Source organism: Apteryx rowi, unplaced genomic scaffold (genome assembly GCF_003343035.1).
Source record: "Apteryx rowi isolate R43461 unplaced genomic scaffold, aptRow1 scaffold_20, whole genome shotgun sequence".
Lineage (NCBI taxonomy): Eukaryota > Metazoa > Chordata > Aves > Apterygiformes > Apterygidae > Apteryx > Apteryx rowi.
The window spans coordinates 4915213-4938513 of NW_020448308.1; the positions used below are offsets into that span (position 1 = coordinate 4915213).

Consider the following 23301-nt stretch of genomic DNA (forward strand, 5'->3'; position numbering starts at 1 on the left):
TAACCACAATTTTTTTAAAAAGTGCTGATGTTTTGAATCTTTTTCAATGGGCTTTTCAATTGGAATAATTTCTTGCGAGCTGTCTCATTAATTTTAATCCACCCTAAAAAGTATTGTTTTGGTTTAGGAAGTTTCATGTGGGAAGATGCCACCCAGTTATAGTACAGCAGGGGAAGCGGGGCTGTTCGGCTGTCTGGCTTCTTGCAGGTGCCAGTGGAGGGGCTGTGCCAGCCGGCCGGGGTGTCCCTGGGCAGGGAGCACCTCACCGTCCTGGCGATTTCCTGACGAGCTTTATGCCAGCACTGAAAACAAGATCTGGAAGAATGTGAAAACAAGAGTTTGTCAAAGCAGAAACCATCCACAAGGAAAGATCATTTTCAGCTCATCTTCCCATTCAAATATTTCTTTCTAAGTAGTGAAATCCTTGAAAAGTTTCCTTCCTCATTCAAAAGAATGGTCTATTAAGATAAACGAGCTAATTTATGCCTTAAAAAAAAGGTTAAAATATATGGAGGTAGAGAAAATGACAAAAAAAAAACCAAAAAAACCTGATTAAATCTTTCAGGAGTTCCGCTCTAAACCTGGTGGACATTTTCTGCACTGCATTTCCTGGTGGCAGTGTGGGCCCCTGTCCAGGGAAGCCAGCCCTGACAAAGGGCTGCTTCTTTGCTACCCCCCCAGCATCTTTAGGAGGATCTAGGGGAGTCCTGTGAGATCTGTAGTTGAGAATAATCACACTGCAGACTTTCAATACACATACCGAATTGAAGACTTGGCTCTGAAAAGCCTATGGGCCCAAGAAACGAGGCAGCAAGGCTGGGAGGCAGAAGAGGGAGGGAATGCCGCTGCTGTTGGTGCAAGGGCTGCAAGGTGGCAGGGGTTGGTGTCCGTGCGGGGCGTCCCCACCGTGCAGCTGGACCACAGGGCTCGGTGCCAAGCCTGGTGCAGGATGGTGTTGGAGCAGCACCTCATCTCCCTGCAAAGAAGAGGATGCCCTTGCGTTGTTTTAGTGGCATTTCCATGCTATTGCACTGTGTTATTCCAGGGGTGAGAGAAAACGGCCAGGCCAGGCACAGCAATACCCCGTCAGGGTGCAGGCGCCGGGTCCCCCTGCACTCTGGAAGGCAGCACAAGTGCCAGAGGCAGATTTTATTGCATCGGTCCCAAAGGAAGGGGCAGGAGTAAGGCTACGCTGTGATTAACCGGTCAGGGCTGCCCACTGCTGATTTATCATCACACCTTTCCAGTCTGAAAGAAAGCCCCAGCAGGCATGTCCAGACCGGTTCAGTAACTACAGCCTCTGCTTTGTTAAGGCCAGGGGCTTTCAGGCCGATCTCTTGACACTTCAACACGGGCGCTGTGCTCAGGCTGAAGGACCTGTGCAGCAGCCCGTCCTGCCGGAGCCTCCCCCTCTTGTGGAGCGGGAGCTCATGCCTTAGATCTGCTGATCCCAATGTCCAACTTGCTGTCACAGTAACTTATTTCCAGGACAACACGAACACCAGCTTCTGAGGGAAATACTTCAAACCACTGGACTAAATATAACTCTTCTCTGCACCTGCCTCTTTGCATCTACAGGGCCCTGCTGCGTCTCCAACCTCCCTCAAAATTAAAGGCTTCAAGACTGCTGAAATAAAACAGATCCTTCCCCTTCACAGCGTCCCTCCTGGCCCCATCCCAGCCTCTCCAAGGCCCCAGACACCCCCCAGACCTTGTCCCCATGCTGTGGCCATGCTCCGGTGGGACCCAGGCCTGGCCAGCACCGCACAGCCCTGCACCCGGCCTCCTGCAGCAGGCAGGCGACAGGGTGGTGGACGGGACGGACGGGGCGGACAGGACGGACAAGATGGATGGGATGTCCCCCCCCCAGCCCCCCTTCTGTCTGGGCTCCAGAGAGGAAGCGGTGCTTCCCCTTGCTCAGAGAAAATGCCGCTGATGGATTTACGGCGGCCGTTTGCCCCGGGAGGCCGTTATCGCTCAGGGAAGCGGCCAAGACGCTGCTCTGCGGGGAGCCCGGTGCTTTTCAGAAAGGAGGCCAAGACATTTGCTCACTAAAAATAACCCCATGCGCGTCTAATATAGGAGGAAAAACACTTCCCTCCCCTCCCCGCCTTCCTGGGCTCAGGCGTGAGGCAGATCGATACCTATTCGTAAAGCAAGAAATAGCGTGCGTAGAGCTGGCAAGCTCAGCGCGGGCAGGTTCATAATAAATAACAGTCTTGCCGCCCTTTAAAACACCAGTGTCTGCGTCCAGGCGCTTTTAAAGGTTGGTTTGCTGGAGTCTCTGCCGCTCTCCTCGGACACGGGCTCCCCCTGGGCCCAGCTCCTTCGGAAAGGCGTTGAAACACGCCAATCCGCCCCTGTCCCCACCGCGCCGTCGCCACCCGAAACAGGAGCGTTGCCCTGGCCTGTGCCGGCCCGTGGCCTGATGGCTCCGTGTGGAAAAGCCTCTTGCGGCTGCCATCGACCAGCTGTGAGGAACCACTGCTCCCTCCCCACCGCTCCCCCACGCCACCAGCCCCCTGGCCCCTTTCTTCCTCCCCGTACAGAAGCCATGTTTTGGCCATTCCTCCCCGTACAGAAGCCATGTTTTGGCCACAGTCGCCATCTTCCTGCCACCTGTCCCAGTGCCTCCTTCCCCTTAGGGAGGGCCAACGCCGCGCACTGGCAGGAGGCGGCTTCACCGGGGCGTACACGTGGCAGAGAGGCCTTTTCGTCCTCAGTCTTGCCAAACAGTGATGAAAAACCACCGTCCTGGGTTGAGATGAGAGACCAGGATTCAACCAAGCGCCCAGGGCTGCCACCACCACCATGAGGGCCCGGCTCCGTGAAGCCGAGGGGCGCTGCCGTGTCGGCCCCCCCCGGGAGAGGTGGCTCCCGTGGGATGGGGGTCCGAGGCGCTGCAGCTCCCCTGGCTCCGGCATGGCCAGGAGCAGGCCCCCGTCCCGGGCAGCTCCCCAGCCACACTGCAGCCAGCGGGACATGTCTGCCCCAGCTCGGCCCCATGGAGGAGACCCTCCTCGCGTGGCTTTGGCCCACGCTGGCCGCTCCTCGGCCCTGCTTTGAGCAGAGGGGGAGGGTGGGAGAGGGGACAGGGCCAGCAGACAGGGAGCCAGGGAGGAGGCCGTGCACCCACGAGGATTAGGATTGGCCAAAGGAGCCAGGTCGCACGGAAACGTGACTCCCCCGGCTTCGAAGGAGACATCTCCTCCTAAATGCCCCATCACTGTTGGAGATAACACTTAGGAGCTCCTGAGATTGTCATCCCTGTTCCAGCAAGCGTCGCTGGTTCCTCTCGCTTGGCCGTCGCTTCGGGCAAGCACACACCAAGCAGGACAGGAGGAACACGAGACCTAGCGGGAGGGAGGAGGGGAAGGAACCAGTGAGCTCCCATCTCTGGGAAAGATCAGCTTTAGAAACACAAAGGTTTCCTTTGAAATATTTTCCCGGGATTAATTTCCCTCCCTTCATCACAGCGATTTGTTAGCATAGCACGTGTTCTTGCTTCTGCTGGTCACGGGCCCCGGCTGCGGGGCCCTGAGCCTTTGCCAACTCCCGAATCAGTCTGCAACTGATGCAATGAAAAAGATGTCCTTCCTTCAATTAATTCCAATGTCTTTTTCCTCTTCCCTCACAGCACAACAGTGACTCTAACATTGTAAATGATTTAGGAGCAGAGCCAGAAAAAGACAAAGCTGATGGATGACAGGTCTTTGTTTGGGGGATGTTTTCCTTTTGGAAATCTTTGGAAACAAATATATTTATCCTCTTCAAAAATGAAATGCAACCCATTGAATGACTCACCTCATGAGTCAGGGTGAAATGGCAGCAAGTTCTGGCACTAACAACCCTCTGCTCCTGGGTATGAACACTTCTTAAACGTTCCCAGAAGAGTCTCAGAGATCTTGCTTTTAAGTGCTTAAAATTGGATTTGCCCATTTTATCTTTAGGATTGAACTTCCAAAGACTCCAGGTTGCCTATTTGAAACAAAGGGCCCCTTTTTTCTGGAAGTAGCTTCTAGGAATCACATCAGTTCTGGTCTTTAGGTAAAATCCTGAAAACCTGAGCTAACATCAGTCCTTTGAAAGCTTCCTGGGCAATTCTGGTTGCAGTGAGGAGGAAGAAGAGTCTATCACATCACCTCTGTGCTTTGATGAGAGCATGAACCCAAGCTCACTGAGAATGGCTCTGGTTCAGATCAAAACCTATGAAAAATAGGTTTCCCAGGCTAATTAAGAAACATTTACAGCAACAGAACATCAAAACTGCAGAAGAGCATGGGCTGATCCTCAAACCCTGACTTCAGAGAGGTCTTTCCAGATCAGGATCTTTTACAAATATCTGGCAAAAAAGAAAGGATTGTGTTTAACTAAAGATCACCCCTTTTCCCCCTTTATTTTTAAGTGCATTGAGTGTATACCGTAATAATACAGCTTCCCTGTGAAAAAGTGTAAACCACAGCCCAAGTGAGCATACAGTTGAGAGGCAATCTATTTTAAATCTAAAGCAATTTCAGTGAAGGCATGAAATGCTGCTGCTTATTATGGCAAGCCACATCTTCACAGATAGAAAACTTCCAGCAAAAGAGAAACTCCTCGGTACCAACAAATACGATGTAACCGAGAGCACTATCTAGCCAAACGACTGCAGATGGATGAATCTACAGTAACAATCCATTCAAGCTAGCTGGGTCTTAAATTTAGCATGTCCTAGAAATAGCTGTAGATGGCGATTTGTATTAAGTTGTACAATTGAAAGCTACTTGTGTAAGAGGATTTCTTTGGGATATGTACATTGAAAGATTTGCTTTAAGCACAGGGCAATTCAAGTATAATTGTGGGACCAAATCCTGCCCAAATTGCTTTCTGAACTGCTTCTAGAAGTCAGACACCAAAAGGGACAAGCCAGCAGAAGCAGACCCTATGTTACCAAATTGCCTGATGTTTTGGGTTGTGTTTTCTCTCTAGCATTTGAGCAGAGGAAATGTTGTCTTTGCTGAGACATTTCAGCTCCCCGTCCTCTTTACAGAGGCAGCTCCGCTGGCCTCAGTGGGAGATGCAGAACTGTGGATGCAGCAGTGGGGCCAGCACTGAGCTGCTCCATGCGTGGGCTGCAGCAGGGAGAAGTGCTTCAACAGCAGGGCCAAATCAGCTCCTATGCACTGAGCCAAGGGCTAGAGCTGGCCAGGAAAGGGGAGGAATCATGGGGATGGAGGGAGCACAAGGATGCAGGGAGGGCAAGGGAGAGACCTCCTCTTACAGTGGCAACAAGTTGTTATTTCAACTTAGACAAACAGCCCATGGAGAAGCAATGTATAAAATGGGGACAGCAGTATTTCTGTGTCTCAGGAGGCTTGGAAGAAGTAATATTGTTGATGTCCCTAAAGTTACAGAGAAAGAGCATGTGGAGTTTTCTTTAGGGCTCCCCTAGGATTTCCACGGGAAAACATGGTCCAGCACTAGAATTTTAGGGAGCTTTTACATTAAGTGCCTAATTACCACGGCAGCCTTCGAGGGCAGCATGCCGTCCGCATTGAAATACAGCCCAACCCCAAGGATGCCTCCAATGCAGGAGCTGGGAGGAAATTCTCCCAGAGCATTGCCTAGTGCTGACTGGGCTCACTGCCAATGAGCAACTGGTTGCAGTGAATGCTGTGGTGATTTATGACTTTTTAATCTCTCTGAATTCAGGGACATGTGTGAAGGAGAGAGGTATCTGGTTCAGGAAGGAGGAATAGCCACAAAACAGCCAGCATCCGTCAAGGGGACTACGGTGAATCATGGGGCATGCCAAACATCCCGGTCTAAAACACCACTTGCTGCACTTGCACACAACTGATGCTCTGGGGTTAATATGAGTTCCACAGAAATTTAGGTAGGACATGAGTCTTGTTAACAACTTCGGTTGGGCTTTATAAGGAAATGAGAAATGTTTTTTCAGCACTGTGCTTATGAACAATGCATAAACCTGCCCTAATTCAAGACAGCTTCATTCCCCCCTTCTCTTCTGCAGGGACGTGGAGGCCAGCACAAAGCCCACAGGGACCAGCGGAGGTTGGTGGTTTAGAGACATGTCCCTTGAGCTGTCCCTCCTCACAAGGGTTGTTGGTAAGAGCAGCGGGTTGTTTAAAAGGCAGCTCATGCTGCCTGCAAAGTCGTGGGATTGAAAAGGCCTTGGGATTGGGCTGAAAAGGGTCTACAAAGTGACAAGTGAGGGTGGTATGCAGAAAATTTCTTCATGATGATTCACTATTTGCTAAGTAAGAGGCAGCAGAATTCTTCTTGTCCTTTACTTCTGATTACATAAACAACTTCCCTTCCCCAGGAACTGGCTGTAGGAAGGTCCCACCATGCTCTGCCTTTATGAGAGGTCACCTGGAGGAGCAAGAACTAAAACCCTATAGTTGACTGGAAAATAGGGGAGACCATTACCTAAATGTGCATCTAGTAGTGCACAATTGCCTGGGCTGGCAGATATGAACCAAGTCTTACAGGAGTCTTGCAGAGCAGAGCTGGAGGCTGGCTGGAGAAGTCTCCGCACCTACTACAAATCTGTGTTTAGGTAACTGCGTCCCACCCAATATACTTTACTCAGACCGCTTTTGAGGAGAGCATCCTTTCTGCAGCCAGTTTGTTAAGGACAGCCAAACCCCTGAGACAGCCCTCCCATGAGGATTTAGAAGATATTTTTTGAAAATATCATTGGGAAAGGGAAGAAAATGTCATTTCAGAAACCTTGCTTGAAGACGGCTGCCCACTGCTGAACCAAACCTGAGTTTTCAATGCCTTAATAAGCTGATGTCTTTCCTCCACTGTTCACTGAACACAAATGTTTCATTCAGAACACAAAAACCCAGGGCACTCGTAGCATGAAGATACCTGAAAAAGGTACAGCTTCTCTTCCTCAGCAAGCATCGCACTGGTTCAGCTGGGACATGGTGAACACGAGGCTTGTCAGAAACCACGCCAGCCGCTGTCCCTGGTCACACAAGGGGCAAGTCCATGGGGGCTTCACTGAGGCGTTTGCCTGCAGGCATCCACGTGGCTGAGCAGAAAAAACTTTGCCTCTGGAAGCAGACAGACAGATGTCCTGAAAATCTACCTCCCCTCCAGGGCTTGCTGGTGCTGCCTGTGTCCCGCTTGGCATTGACCTATGGAAGTGTGGCAATTTCTTTTCACCACCTCCAACCTCTGCTGCATGAGATCAATTCAGTGCTTTGAGGAGAAAAGACAGACAAACGACATATGGGAGCAGCTCTCACATTAGTCAAGCCCTCACAATCCCAAGGACACATGGATGCTCTCCCTTCCATTTCACACATTATAAGAAAAAAAGACAATATTCTGCAATGTTTGTGCTTTTGATCTCATTAAAATCCTATCAGCATCCCCTTTTATAAAGTCACTCATGTCTCATATAGCAATGACTCACTGGAGATGCCCTAGTGAAAATTACTTTATTTTCCTTGTTTTTTTATAATCACTCCTTACAACTTGAGAAATGAGTTTCTTTAAAATGTTACAATCTCAGGAATGCACTCAATTATAATGCTGTGAGCTCTACGAATTGCAGTCTGCAAGTTCTTATGGACCCAACTCTTAAGGCAGAATTATTGCTAATTTTTAAAATAACACCAGCTGCTCAAACAAAGTAATAAATCGCAATACCTGCCATATAACACTGTGACACACTCCAAGAACCTGAGAGAACACATCTGAGAGATGTGGATATCAGTAAAAAAGAGGTAAGCATAGCTCTGCTTTAGACACCTCATACAAAGCCTCAGATTTTATCATTTAACCAAAACCAAACACATTTGATCTGTGCTCCCGGAGTTTAATGGGAAAACAAAAAAGCTCGAGTGTGACTGCATTTTCTTCTTATCACCAGCTGACACCTCTGCGTGTAAATTCAAGCTACTACTTCTGCAGCCAGCCCATGGCTTGGTCAGATCCTTGTCCAGCGCTTGATGCAGTTGTTGAAGATGTTTCGTGCTTTAGCTGGAACGTGTTGTCCAAACGGCAGCAGATGGAAGAAACAGGAGAGCACTCCACTGCCTGCTGCCCTCCCAAATTGCAGGTCCATTCACCCCAAAATGTTGACTTCGCACAGAAGCGGAGGAGGAGAGTTCACAGGACCTCTCCTGCCTGGCTGGCTGCAGAGGCTGCGAAAACTTTGGCAGAGACGTAGAAGAAGTCAGCAGGGAAACAGTAAAGTTTTCGGCTTTCAGTCATTTGGAAATTGAACACACAGTTTGACTTCAATGGCACTTTCCGAGTACACTCAGCTGAGGATCTGCCCTTGGTATTTTCACACTGGTTCTTTGTAACTTGTTAGCGAGAGCACACACTGAGACTGCAGCAGTTAACCACTATGGATGTGTCATAAACAGAAAGGCAAAGGCTGCTGGGATGTGAAAGGGATGATTTTCACAACAGTAAACAACCCACACCCCTCTCATTTAAAAACAGTTTTTCAGCAAGAATACAGTACCTCCAAACAACAGAATGCAATGCCAGACCCCGTGTCTTTGACAGAAACATCTGGAGAGGTGTCATTTCACAGAAACATCTGGAGATGTGTCATTTGACCTTGCGCAGAGATAAAAGAGCCAGTTTCTTGAAACAAATGACCAGGGCAGGATTCAGTTTTCATTTACATCAGATTAATTCCTCTATCACAAGCAGCAATGATGCAGTTTACTTGCACAGGTGGAACAAAGGAATTGGGTGACAACAGCTATTTCTCAACCAAAAATGGAAACTGCAGGTGGCATTCAATTTGAGATGCAACGAAGTGTCGCATCTTAACACCTTCTGCGCTTTCCTTAAGCCAGACTAGAAGGTGGTCAGAGCACTTACATTTTTACCTTACTCTTAATTGTTTCAGAATGCATCAGATCAAGAATTCTTCTTCTCAAACAGGGAGGGTGCCTTTTGAGGAAGTATATGAAACACATGCCAGTCTGCCCAAGGACTCCAGTTTCAAGCCACAGCCATCTTCACACTGAAGATGCTGGCTCTCACACAGCACACCCTCACAAGCCAACATATCGGCACACACAGTTGAGAGTCTAATGTGGCTCTAAAGAAATATGTTTTGTTTAGGACTGCTGGGGGAGTGGAATAAAGCTACTCAGAAAATATTCATTGCCAAAACCATGAAGTTGGAGAATATTTGGACAGATATCAGAAGTTGTACACAGTATTACTAGGGGTGCTATTACTTTTGTAATTTCCCAAGCTTCAGTTTATTGGGGGTGGGAAAGGAAAGGGTCTTTATAGCAACTGGCACGAGTGTTTAAAACACATAAATCTTTGTTATTGTCAGTACAACGATACTTTCAGTAGGGCTCAGGCTTCTAGATCTAGATCCGTCTGTGGTTCCATCTGCACAGATCAAACCAGCACTAGATGTTTAAATTCCCTTCGCACTTATCCTTATGGACGCTGAACATTAAACTGCAGAACTGGGCACAAACACATGCTGGGCTCTTTTTGCAACAGAGCACAGAAATAAAAGGAACAGCCTCCTCTCCAAATCCAACCCCAAACTCACTAAACTGCAAAGATCACAAATACTTCCTCCCTTGTTACTCTGCCAGTTAGGATGGATTGCTCACATGCACCATTTATACAGGATGAAAAGCATCATAAATATTTTCATCCAAGAAGCACTAAAAACAGGAAGGAAGTGTTAAACAAAGGTTTTACTCTCCTTTTCAGTATCAAATGTCAGGAAATTTAGGTGAATAGATTTGATATCAGTGTTAGACTATCCAAATGGAAACCCAAATTCATTAGCCAGCTCGGAATTCAGAGAACCCCTTATCAACATCAACACCCAGAGATGTCTTTTGTTTTGTTCTTTCGCTGGTATCTTATGTCCAAGGGATCAAAACCCCTTTCTCTGGACCCAAATAGTGCCCAATGGGGAGTTTTGGCCATGTAATCTGCTGCCGTGAAAGTCTTTGATCCTCTGCTCCTTTCGTAGTCTCGCACCAGCTCCTGGAAGCGATCGTAATTGATCCAGGTGCACCATTCTCCATTGATCTTGAACTAGAAAAGAACAGAAAGAAATATGTTGCTGTGCTGGGGAGCAATAAAGAGTACCAAATACCTAATTTATGCTAAGACAAGCTGCTGAAGTTGGGCACATATTATATTGGTTACCCAACTTAGTCCTTTTTAATTTTCTAGCCACATTAAGGTCTGAGGTAAAGTGATCCGGAAGCTAAGCTAACTGCTGAATAGAAAAAAGAAAAAAAAAAAGAAAAAAAGAAAAACTTCAGGCGGACAATACCAGGAACTTACTGTTTCTAATCCACACTTAATCCATGAGGTTTGACAGAACACACACAGACACAGGATGGCCATTTTTCTTACAGCTCTAGTCATTTAGCAGTGCTATCTACCAGCAGATAATCTTAATGAAAGTTTGATTGTTAGCTGCTTTGTCTGACCGTTCAAAGAGAGCATGTTCTGCTCCAAGTCTGACTACCATTTCGGCGCCACTTTGCCAGGACGAATACTTTCATGTTGTATCCCGAAGCCCTTTCATACCTGAAAGACCTTGGTTTGGAGAGCTATAAGAGCCCTAGAGGAGACCTGTAAATTAGGGAGCAATACCCAGGTATTCCTCAATGAAGGGCATCTTTCCAGTGTCACCTGAGGTCCCTGTTAGGAGTCTGTGATACCAACTCAAGGACAGGCACAGCCTGGTGAAATGCTATGGGAGCACTAATGGAACCACATGCTTGCAAGAAATGGATTTAAGTGACCTTTTAAAGGGGCAAGAGGGCTGTGTTTGGGACTGGGGAAAAGAGAGAAAAGTTTGACATGAATCCTCTTTCACTGTGAGAATTTTAAGAGTTGCTTATTTTGACACATTGAAGCTGCATTTGTCTAACAGACCTGCTCTGCTAATTTAGCAACAGCCTTGACTGACTCCTCAATTAGGATTTATCTTAGCTAAGAGCTTATTATGCACTTCATCCAAAAAAAGAGGGAAAACATACTGGTTCCCTGTTTTTTCAAAAACCTGATGGCTATGCATTTAAATGGCACTTGACTTTCTGCCCAAGAGCTAAAAGCTTTTTTGGTCGGAAGAACTGCTGACACCCGCAAAATTTTGAATCAAACATTGCTAATGTTAATCTATTGCTGCCTATGTAATTACAGCAAATTCTTGTGGGAGGAGTCCTCTGCACAGACAGGAGATGTGAGACTGCAGAGTCATTAATAGTAGGGAATGATTCTTGCCATAAATAAGCTCACCCGATGCTCATTCTTAAAATGCTAATGTGGAGGCCATGCTTAAACAAGGCAACGCATCCGTTCTGGTGCACTTGGCTGGCAAGTAAAGCAATGTCAGAGGAGACAACATTATTGCCTGTAAAGCAGGCATGCCTCATGAAGAGGACCCAGGACCCAGGCTCAGGAGATATGAACGTCCGTTTCCATGTGTATGGAGGTGCCAGATGACTTTGGCTAAGTCAGCTAGCGCTCATCCTGCTCTTGCAATCTGCAAGACTCTAAGTCTCTGAGACTCAAAGCTTTTCAGCACAAGGACCATCTCTTACTAAGCCTCTATACAGCTCCTAACACAAGGTCACAGTCTTTACCAGTGCCTCCGGATGCTGATATAACCAGCAATAAATGCTGCAGGAAGGCAGTGGTGCTCCGGGGCTAACAGTGGCTTGGGGTTCATATCTGTCCTGTCCACACGTTCCTCCTCAGCTTCTCCTCTCTGCTCTTCCTCCCACTTTCTTTCCACCCCCAGTGCTTGCCTGGGAATGTCATGAGACGCAACCAATGACTACAGATACCAGGAAGACACTTGCGCAAATTCATACAATGCCTCATACATATCTCCCCCAAAATTTGGTTCACTCGCACTGACTCGTACATGCTCACACAATGCAAGGATGGATCCCTAGACAGACTTGAGGTGAACTAAGAGAAACATAGCACATAAAGACCAAAGAAATGATTGAGACATGAGCCAAACTGAACAGGTAATTCAATAAATCCTGTTTTCTTGAAAACCACCAGGATACTCTTATCTTAAGAGGGGAGGGGGAGCTTGCAACAAGTCTTAAACCCTGTGGTCAGCAGTGGCTAGTGATAACACAAAGTCCTAATAGATACTGCTGCCCCCAGGCTTCCGGACTAGCTGAAACAAAGATATGGATTGCAATCGTTACCTGCAAGCCAAACAGCATCCTAGATATCAGCCTCTCTGGACTTTTAAAGCCAGAAACAGCATGATAACAGTGTATTGTTACCAGCAGGAGATACTTAGAACTGTTCCTAGACAAACAAGCGCTTTTCAGATCACTGTACTATCAAGCCATTCAATAGTGATTCAGTTCCACTAGCAGTCAGTTTAACAGGGAATGTGTGGGTGAAAAAACAATCATCTCACGAATGGGCTAGCATCGATGCCGGTGTTTTCATCATTCGCAGCAGCTTTGACATCAGTAAACACCATCACTGTCCAGCTGAGGGTAAAAGCTGTCTTGTACAGAGATGAAATTCTGAAATGAGTTTCTGGGACATGATTAGAGGTTTTCTCTCTTTTTTGAAGCAAACGGTTTTTTGGGTTTTTTTTCCCCATACCATACTATAGCTGTATTTCACTGCACTAGCAGTTCTTCCTTGGAGATAGTGAACTTTGACAAGGCTAATGGCAGAAGAGAATAGAAACGAAAATCTCCCACACCAGCCTCACATGGGCCATTTTGGTCACAAATATTACGGAGCACTTTTGGAAGCAGACTGTGCTTTTAAAAGCTCTGTAAGGCAAGCAATCTGACTCCTCCAGTAAACGCTAACCCACACCTTCCCCCAAATCAGAAGGCACCGCATTAAAGGCAAATATGCAAGACATCAGCCTGTTTCATACAACACAACTGGATGGGAGATTTGAGAACTGCCTGTGGCAAATGACATTGAGAATCATGGACCTGGCGTGCTACTCATGTGCCAAGCAAACCATGAGCAGCACTAAAACTGAGCCCTTCTCAAAAAGGACCCATCAACTGGAGTCAGGCAACAAACATCTCACAGCCCACAAGAGGAAATGCAGAGCAGAGCAAGCGAGAACTCAGCCAGCATTTTGAAGCTGACACATCTGTGCACCTCACAGCTGGCACAAATGCAGAGCGCTTGCAGACATGCAGGCTTTCAGGTTGCATTCCTAAGCAAGCAACTGGAGACTCGGAGAAAAGGTAACTTAGTGTCAGCAAGGCACCTCTTCCGCCTCTTCCCTTCATTCCCCCAAGCTGCTGAGATAAAGCCTTACATGTGTTTTCCTCAGAATAAAAAAATGCTCCCTTTCTGGAGCTTTGGTTTAATCACATCAAACAGATGGGAAACATCACCTGGTCTCCTGGCTCCACTGGATCTCAAGATGCTGGAATTTTCAACTGGTGTTAGATGTGGCAGCCAAGCCAACCTTTTAGGCTTGTATAAATCACTTGCATCGCTTTGTATGCATCCTAAACTTTGGCCAGATCATTTAAGCTAGATTTTAAGCTATCTGACTTCATATGAACATGCAGCTCCTGACACAATGGAGCTACTAATGTCGATAGCCGTCTGCTGCAGACTAATATAACAATACCGTTCCCATAAGAACAACCAAAAGAAAGCTGCCTGGAATATGTTGCTGAAGCAGATTAAATAATATTGAATATTTTTAGTGCTGCAATAGCACAACAATAAAATATGAAGAAATGGGAGCCATCCTTTAGGTGCGTCATGGAAACCAATTATTTCCACTGAGGAATAAAAATCAGACAAACATGGGGCGGGGGAGAACAGCTTATATTGCCCACATAGATTTACAGATGGGATTTTAACAATTTTATGATTATTCCACAGATAATGAAAGATTTAAGACTTAAAATAGTTTCACTGCATCCATATAAAAGGCAAGCCAATGCTAAACATCAATGTTATTTCAAAGACTAATGCAGCTAGGCTTTTTTATTGAATTTTTCACTACCTAGTTAAGTCTTTTACGGTGATAAATACATCAACAAAAGACAAATAGTTGAAACCCTCCCCTCGTATTTTTTAAGTTAGCATCATATTAAAAAAAAAAAAAAAAAGCAATAAAGCTCCTCCAGTCAGCTCTAAAGCCAGTCTGCGTTGTGTGGAAGGACAAATTCATCCTCTCCTGAGGATTTCCTTCCACCAGCAGGATCGTGCAGGAGTCAGCCCATGCCTTTCCCTTGGGCCGCCTTAGCTCTGGGCATCCCGGCCCCACCATGGACTGCTTTGCACAGATCCCCTGCGCTACCAGGGCTGAGGGATGCACAAGACAGTCTTCACAGATCCTACAGCCGGAGCATGGGGCACTGTCCTGAGCAGATGTTAGCGCTGTTAAAACGAGAGGAGGGGGAAAAGAAGGGGGGAACAAGTAATGACCTCCAAGTATAGAAAAGCACAAAGAGGTGCGATGTCAGGCAACTCCTTGTACGTCCATCACCGGAGACGTTTGTCACCGCTTAATGGCCTGTCTGCCAGGAATGGCACTGCCCAACCTGCCTTGGCCAGGAGGGCAGAAATGCTCTCTACTCCTTTGGCTATATAAATCAAGGATTAAATGGCTGCAACTATATGCAAAAGGCATCCACTGCGGTGGAAGGAGATCTCCAGGGGAAGAGATCCCCAGCGCCGGTTGGGTCAGGTCCATATGACTCGGGGCGGGCTTGCTCCAGGATGGCCTGCACACCTCCGTCTTGCGCAGCGCATGGCCCCACGTGCCACCCCTCGAGGCCTGAAGACACAACTACTTCGTTTTGTGTGTTTTGTCGGTTCAAAGTTTTGACAGCGTGCCCCTGAGGGCGGGCTCCGTGCCCCTGGACACGGGGCAGGGCTGCGGCGAGGCTGCCACAGTCCCGGCCGAGCAGAGAGGGAAGGAGACCTGGTGCAGTCTCATGGAAACGGTGCAAAAGGACACAACATCTGCCTGGAGATTTGTTGTCCATGGAAACAGGAAGTCCCTCCAAAAGCGGGTCTTGGAAGGAAAACATATACACTGCAATGATGATCAGGAACCAGGATTAAAATGGGGACCCCAAAATATCTGGGAGCATCAACAGACCATTGCTAACACTTCTTTTTTCTCTTTTAATTTACAACAGTGGATATAAACTGGAAGCGACTTTAAATGATCTTTTGCAGTACATTCACAGCTGTTTAGACTCTACAGAGAGAAGCTTCTCGTCCCAGAAAGCCATCAACATTAATGAAGGAGAGAAAGGTTAAGAGCCACACCACGCATTTCTTTTCTTACCAACGTATTTGCATAAATAATTTTTTGTGACAATTTATACATATGTTGGGGGCAATACAGTAGTGCTATACACTACATTCCCCACAGGTAAGTGTAATTGCGGAGAAATAAACATGGGGTTTATACGAAGGGATAAAATATGGAAGAGAAAAATGCTGAAAAATGGAAGTCGGCCAAAAATCAATTAGTTTGTCCTAAGGAGGATAACGTTATATTCTCTTCAGCGAAATACACGCTGAAATGAGAAGGCCTCTCTTCACCCTTTCACTTTGGTCTTTCTTTACAAACAAAACCTTTATTTCCAGGAAAGGAGCAAGTAGTATAGGCAAAATAAGAAAATATCCCAGAGCAGAGCAGCAGAGCCTGCTGTGGTCCCACAGCCGATCTCACTCTTGCAGAGCTGATATCGAGCCGGGAGGACACGTTCTCTCCAGGGAGGAGAGAGGAGCCTTCACAGCCCACAGGGGCTGCCAGGGAGGCTGCACCAGAGGGGCCGTGGGACATGGGAATCTCTCCGTCATCTGTGCTGCAACGTGGCATTAATAACCCAAAATGAGCCAAATCCAGTGATCCAGCAAAATGATGCTGCTGCTGACATCACTGAACAGTGGAAGGAAGAGCAGGAGGAGGAAGCAGGGAGTCAGGTCTTGCAAGAGTTGCTCTTTAATTACCTGAGGGTGCTCGTTTCTTTTACGCAGAAGATTTAGTAGTTCAACAAATGGATTCTTCCCCACACATGCACAGCGTTTAATGGTTAAATACAGCATGTGGTTTTAAAGACCACATAAAAATCAATCAGCCATAAGCAAGGAAAACAGTGCATGCTTCACTGACATGGATGCAGCCGTACTGAAACTGCTCTAGCATCATACAGGAGGGAACTATCTGAACTGGCAGACATCCCATGGATCCTCTAACAGTTTTTCTAGTTATAACTTCCAGCATTTTAAAACCTGCCTTTGGCAAATTTTTCAAACAAGATTTATTTTGGTTTACACATAGCATGAGACATTAAAAGAGCATTTTGCAAAAGCAAGCATAAGCAACCGAGCTTTTTTTTTAAGGCCAGCAGGTCCAACACTTCTTTTTTTCCAGTCTGTACTTTTATCTCCCATCCCAAAAAATAAATTAAAACCAAGCCCTGGCCCTGCTCTGAGACATTCAGAAATGATTAGGTCTTCTCCCCGCATGAGTGTTAAAAAGCCCGGCCAAGCAACACAGACTGACAGCTTACCAAGTGGCTGCGCGTTCCCAGCCTCACACGCGCGTGCTGCACTTCCCTCCCCGTCGCCTTCCTTCTCGCGAAACGGCTCGAAGGGACAGGGCCACCAGACAGCACTGTCTTTGCTTCCCCTTCTTGGCAGGCCACCGGGAAACCACCAAGTGCTAATAGCAAAGCTGCTGTTTGTGGCTTTGGTGACCCAGTGCTGCAGGATGCGCTTCAGTGCTGCGGCCGGGGTTTTTGGAAGGGCCATGCTTTGCAAACATGGCTAAATCATTTTATACACAAATAGGATATTTTTTTAAGAACGTAATGCCTTCAGAGCTTGCAAACCTTACAGTCCTTGCACTGTCCCCAGATTTAAAAACACACAGGGATAAACAAAATGAACCATTACTAAAGCCCATTTATATTCTTTCTTGAGAACACCACAAAAATTATCCTAAATTATCTTTAGGGAAGCAGCCAGGATATCCTCTGTCTGGTTTTCAGTGGCTTTCCTTGAAATTGTTTCACTGCTGAGCTTAAATATATTCTTTTGCCATTAAAAAAAAGCACCGTTCTGTGGAGACGGACTGTGGCTGTGCACACAGGTCTTAAGGAGATCTTTCTTTTAATTCCAAACTTACATATTTATGTTCTCAAAACTCAAAAATGTGCCTGTGTGCTCCCGAGTATCCCTGCAGACTCTTGCCAGCTGTGAAGATCACAGATCTCAGGTGAGGTGAACCCACTGCCCACAGGGTCAGTGAAGACCGCTCATTCCACGCTAGAGGCACACTAAGTGGTTTACATTAAGAGTGTTTGGAGAAAAAAATATCCAGAGTCAAAATACCGCTCTCCTTAGCACCCCTGGCAGCAAGTGGAATGACTCAGCAGCATCAAAACAAGGCAAATTGCTTTAAAACCTGCAGTGATACCTGTCTCAAATCACAAACCTAAATTTGTCTCGGCTACTGTTTAAGCTGGCCACCACTGGCCATACGGCAGTACAGAGGTTCAGACCGATCACCTGTTTTCTCCTACATTTTCACTGACACCAAACAGATGAGCCACGGAGACCAGGGGACACTGTTAGGGCATCCGGGTTTGTTGCAGCATCTCGGTCCTAAAGCAGCACAAAACTTGCAGAGCATCTCTCTGCGAACCAGATTCCCACGTTCGGTGTGGTAACGCGCACATCTGGATTTTCTATAACGGACGGACAAAAGAGAGTCATGAACTGTCTAGACAGTGCAGCTGGGTTCTTACAGGCAGAAGGAATTTAAATATCACAGCAACAGGGGCAGTGCGCAAAGCTGGGATGGGGAATTCATCTGACTCTCATGGCTCGCTCGCAAGTCTTTTCACCTTTACAATTCCCTTTCTGAAAAATAAAATCACATCTTCCCTCTCCACTGTACTTCTCAAGGTTGCTTAACTTAGAAATCTTTAAGAATGCTGGTACCTGATACTGGAGATGCATGAACCTGATATAGGAGACGTGCAAGTACAGAATAATGCTACATGAAATGTGCTATTTAGGAGTTATTTACCACTTTCTACTTGCAATACAGTAGCTGAAAGCTACAGTAGCTGAAAGGCTTTGTAGCACCGATCTCCACTTTTGTGCCCAGAAAAATATCTGACATCGGAAAGACAGATCAAGAAAGGCTTGATCAGAAAAATGATCAAGAAGGCTTCAGTCCCGAGCTCCTCAGTTTAAAACTGCAGACAGCTAATCGTTTCAATAAACAAAACAGCTTTTATACTTTCACACAAGGTATTATTAAACAGATCAAATATAACGGCAGTGCAAAGCACTTACATTACGCAACTGTTATGACTAGTTTCACCACCTGCCAATAGAAAGCTCTCCAAGTCATACAAATTCATTAAATTATTACACACAGTTCCTCAGCTAATTAAGGCTCACAATTATTTAAGGCTCAACAGTGAAAGCGAGTGAACCGGAGTCGTTCAGGAAAAAAAGGAAGAAATATGGGAGATAAATTAATCTTAACAGGGTCGTATCTCCTGCTAAAAGCTAAAAATCTTTTCCTTTTAATTTCCAATTGTGACTTCAGGCTTTAAGGGGAAGAAACTATGATTAAGCTAGTTATTAAGACATAAATTTGTGGAATGGAAGGTTATAACAATCTAACAGGGTAACAGGCATGCAGAGCGAGAGTTTCACTACATCCCATATCCTTGGGGGCTAAATGAAAACTTGTGTATCGGCACTTCATGATGGGAACGACATGGCTCTAAACCCCTCAGCAACTTAGAAAACAGGATCTACAATCAGTTAACAATGCCAAAATTTTCCATCTAATTTTAGATGCAAACAACAAGGTAGCTTTGTTGTTATATACTCAGTGATTTAAATAAAAAGCTCCTTGGCAATCAGCCATGTTAAAACAGAGGAAACTTCTTTCAAAACTGGCAACTAGAATGCTTGGAAGTGGAATTTGCTGTTGTATTTTCTGAGAGCGAAACCAAAAAACCCAACCCCATGCCAAAGCAAAACCAACCTGACTCTTGCAATGCTGGGCTTATATCATCCCTCACTAGTTATATATTGCCCTTTACTCATGGGATCTTTCCTCTGTAACTCATTAGCTTCTATTTATTAAATCTAATCTTGCGTGAATTATTCTAAATAAAAGATTCATTATTGAAGATTTTTTTTAAATCCTTACAGGCTTCAGAACAGAACAACTCATCTGCCAATTAAGCCAGGGTTACATCCAGACAGTTTTAATTCTGACGGATGAAAAATGGATTACTTTAGCATAACTGTGATCTTCTTTTAATAACTAACAGATCAAGCACAGCAGAGCCACTTTCCTATTTAGAAAGCAACAATGGAAAAAATCATCCGAAAACATGACATTTCATACTCATGCCTGCAATAACACTGTACTTCAGATATTCAAACACTTCGTCCTCAGATGGGGAGTAACTCCATTCCCTGCGTCTGCTGCAAACACCGGGGTGTTGCACCTGCCTGGTAACTTTCTGACACAAAAGCAGCAAACAAAATTTGTTTTTCCCCTTGTATTATAACCCTACCACAGTTATGGGATAACCCGGAGGTAACGTTACGGCTAGCAAGCAGAGAACATAATCCAAATCCTGGGTCTTGGATGCTGGATCACAGGGACGGCCTACACCCTCCAAATGACTTGTGAGGCAGGAAGGAAATAAAATGTGATGGACTATTCTTCTCTAATATAACCCTTGTTAGTCAATCTGCAGCTGGTAGTTAAGTGCTTCCTTTTCCTCCCTAAATATAGATGAAATGCTCAGCATGGAACAACTTCAGTGTCTTTCACCCAACCTCTCGAGCCTTCTGCAGGCACCATCAGGACACGGGTCAAGCCCTCGCCTTCCATCAGAGCCTCCAAGGCACAGACACAGGCAGTGCTGGAAAGCCTAGTGGAAAGGAAGAGGCTGATTCCCTTTGCTGTAAGCCTTTCTTCATCGATGGACAGTGATGAGCACCTTTGGCCAGGTACCATCTCTCCCCATCCATTCGAATTCAAAACCATCACATCTGCCTTGGGTGCCGAAGAGCTCAGTACCACGTCTTTCCGAGGCAACGACAAAAACCATACAAATAGGCAAATGCCAGACAGCTCTTGGCTAAGGGAAGTCTTCCTCTCATCTCCTCCAGGAGAGGAAGGGGAGGAGAGTCATGCCCTTAAAAACATTACTTTTCCCCAACCAGCCTTCCATACTGTGAAAGGAAGGAAGCCTCATTAACGGCAGGGCTGCCTGGCTGTCGGACGATACCCTCCTGCACGTGGCCTCAGAGAGGAAGGAAAACAAAGTCTCACCGACCAAATGATTACAGAGAGTTTCCTAAAAGCAGCTGACTTGTTTCATTTTATGGCTTGTCCTCTGAGGGCAGAGGAAGCCTGCTGTAGTGCCACTGTATGTCTACTGCAACCCTACGGCACTGGAGAACACAAGAGTTAATCCAGACGGCATCCAACCGGGAAATAACACGAGAGAGAAGAAAAGGGAGGTGCAGGGCACAATTACTGTGTCTAGATCAAACAATCCTGAAGAACGTTTGGATGCAGGGTATGGACTCAGACCTTCCTGTAAAAGGCATGCGTATCTGTTTATTAAGGCAAAAAGGACCACTAAAGCAACTTTGCTGAGCTCACTGCGACACCAGCCATTCATTGCACACTGTTACGAGACTTGCACACAACGGCAAAAAAGGATGGGATTTCAAGCCTATTCACTGTGCCAAAGTTTGCCTAATTGACAGGGAAATCAAACCCGGTATCACAGGAAAGAGGCAGTGATGCTTCCATATACTAACAAACAAGCTAAGGACACGAAACGGCAGCAGAACACAACACAAATTGCACTAACAAGCGACTCATGACTGTAAAGCAACAGGGAAAGCAGGGCTGGAAAACAACACCCTCACAAAAGCGAGCTGGATATTTAAATCAACATAATAGAAGATAATTGGCAGGCAAGCGCTTCAACACAACAGAGAAAGTGGTAAGCATAGGTGTAAAGCAAATAAAACAAAGAGGAGCAGAGGGTTTTAGTCTGGAAATTACTGGGATGCTCACTCTCATTCAAAAAAATGCTGCAGGGCATCTGCAGCACTTTCTCTCTTATTAGCCACTTGTTCCGATCATCTCAAGGATACATTTATTGTTACAGCCCAAGGAAAACCAGCTGCCTAAGTTCTCTCTCTGGAAAAGGTTACTAGAATTATTGTTAAATTATAAAGTTGTTGCTGTCTCAGTATCTCGGCCAATTAATTCAAAAGCACTGTAATAAATTTAATTTTTCTACTTTGGTGTTTATAGCATTTGCTGCAAAGCAAATATAATTACTCAAGAATTTAGCGCTATTGCTAAAGAAAAAAAAAATCAAAGAGGACGGAGCCAAAACACACTGGCACATCTCAAGGAGAAAGGAAAATCAGCTTGCAAAAAGGGGACTAGAAAGTCAGGAGGGAGACACAGAAAAGACAAGCCAGATCAGTTCTCATACACACGGGAGCACACAACAACCCAACGGAGGGTTGCACCCAAGGCTCCCTATCCTCTCTTGCATACCGTGCCTGGGGGGCTCAGGGGATCCTTAAGAAGCTGATACCCAGTCGGTCTCAAAAAAGCAGAAATACCAGCAGCTAACGGCTTTCAGGCTAGGGTGGGTGAGACACAGGACTGCTGTGGATTATTTTTTAGGGGTCTGGGAAAGTTAACTGTGGAAAACAAACGTTTTGATAGGAGGCTTAAATTTATTAGACTTTTTAAGGTCATACTGAATAGCGCAGTCCTGAAAGTCAGACTCAAAGCTCACCGAGATAAGGGGAAGTCATTTCACTTATTTTTGAGATTCACTACGTCCTACAGGGAGCACTTTCAAAAGCACCTCGTTTTCAATTTTAGAAAGAAATTCCGACACCAGGAACCTACTTCAAAAAAAGGGGGGAGACTTGGAAGCCTAATGCCAGATTTTTAAGACACTAAAGCACCTCAAAAAAACAACAGATCCTATCTCTCTATCTCCTCTTGACTGCCTGAGATATGAAAATTCCACTAGACATATAAACTGCAGTTTCCTTTACCTAAATCCCTTTTTCTACCTAAATCCCTGACCTTAAAAGACTTCAGAGCCTAAGTCCTAAACTATTATTCAGCGAGTAAGCAGGTGCCAATCAACAATTCTCCTTAAGACAAGGAGCAGAGGCTATAATCAAGATGCATTATTTCTCTGACATTTCCACATTCTTTTGTACAGGCTGGCATTTCAAAACAGGCTTTTTAAATTATTAGTATTATTTTTGTTTGAACACCTCAAAACTTAGATCAAGCAGAACACAATGAAATAAATCACATTTGTTAATGATTTTTATTACCCTCTTCCTGCAACTCCTTAACTTCTTATTTTAAAGATACCTTTGATTTTGCAATTACTCACTAATTTGATTGCTCCCCCAGCACGGGTTTTCTGCAAATAACACAGACTGACAAATTTTATTCTCCACTGGAGCCTGAAATTCAGAATTAAAAGTAATAGGAATAAATTCAGGTTTTATTAGTTATTTTAGTACCCAAGTATAGGTTGTTTCCAAAAGACGCCCCCTTCTAATGGATTTTGAAAGCAAAGCAGCTGTTTAATTCCTCCTGGGCTGGTATCAATCTATTCTTGTTACTAATGGTGTTGCTTAAATTATGCATCAATACCTTAGGTGGAAATCTGTTTCCCTTCTTTCCCTGGGCCTTTCACCTTAGAATGGAACAGAAGCTTTTGTACTCAAGGATTTGCTCAGGCATAGTTGCCAGCGGCAACATCTGAGCCTTAGACTGTAAATAAAGCAACTTTAAGGCGAATTAAAACAAAAATAGTGCCAGGTATCCCATTTTTTTCTTCCCCTTCATATCTACTCCCATAAAGTAACAAACCTGGGGTACTTTCTTTGCAATTTGCAACTGTCCGCTGGAAGTTTTCAACGAGATTCTAATTATTTTCAAGCACCAATTAAAAATATTTCTCATCATCCATAGGTGGGGTTTTTAACCTGTTAGTCACTGTGTGTACTGCAATATGGGCAGAATCACCTCGTAGGTAAAGCCATACAACAACGCTCACTAAAACCAGCTCCCCACTTAAGCAAGGGATGGGAGAGAGCACGTGACTTCAGCAAACACACGGGAAGTATATGCAAAGAGCTAAATCACCACAATTAGCATAATAAGTGGCTGCTCCATCAGTTGCCTAGCTAGCACATTATTATACGTTTCTTATT

At 45.5% G+C, this 23301-nt stretch overlaps 1 protein-coding gene across 3 annotated transcripts in view; it reads right to left on the reverse strand.

Moving 5' to 3' along the window:
* Window positions 1-7440: 7440 nt before the first annotated feature.
* Window positions 7441-23301, reverse strand: part of TYW1 (tRNA-yW synthesizing protein 1 homolog) — a 115516-nt gene continuing 99655 nt past the window's right edge. For 2 of the 3 annotated variants that reach the window (XM_026063662.1, XM_026063661.1), the window contains exon 16: window positions 7441-10059. In XM_026063662.1, coding sequence (XP_025919447.1) covers window positions 9838-10059 — 222 coding nt within the window. In that variant the 3' untranslated portion in view covers window positions 7441-9837. Of the gene's footprint in view, window positions 10060-16541; window positions 17721-23301 lie in introns of all 3 variants that reach the window. The other variant, XR_003253151.1, reaches the window with a different exon arrangement.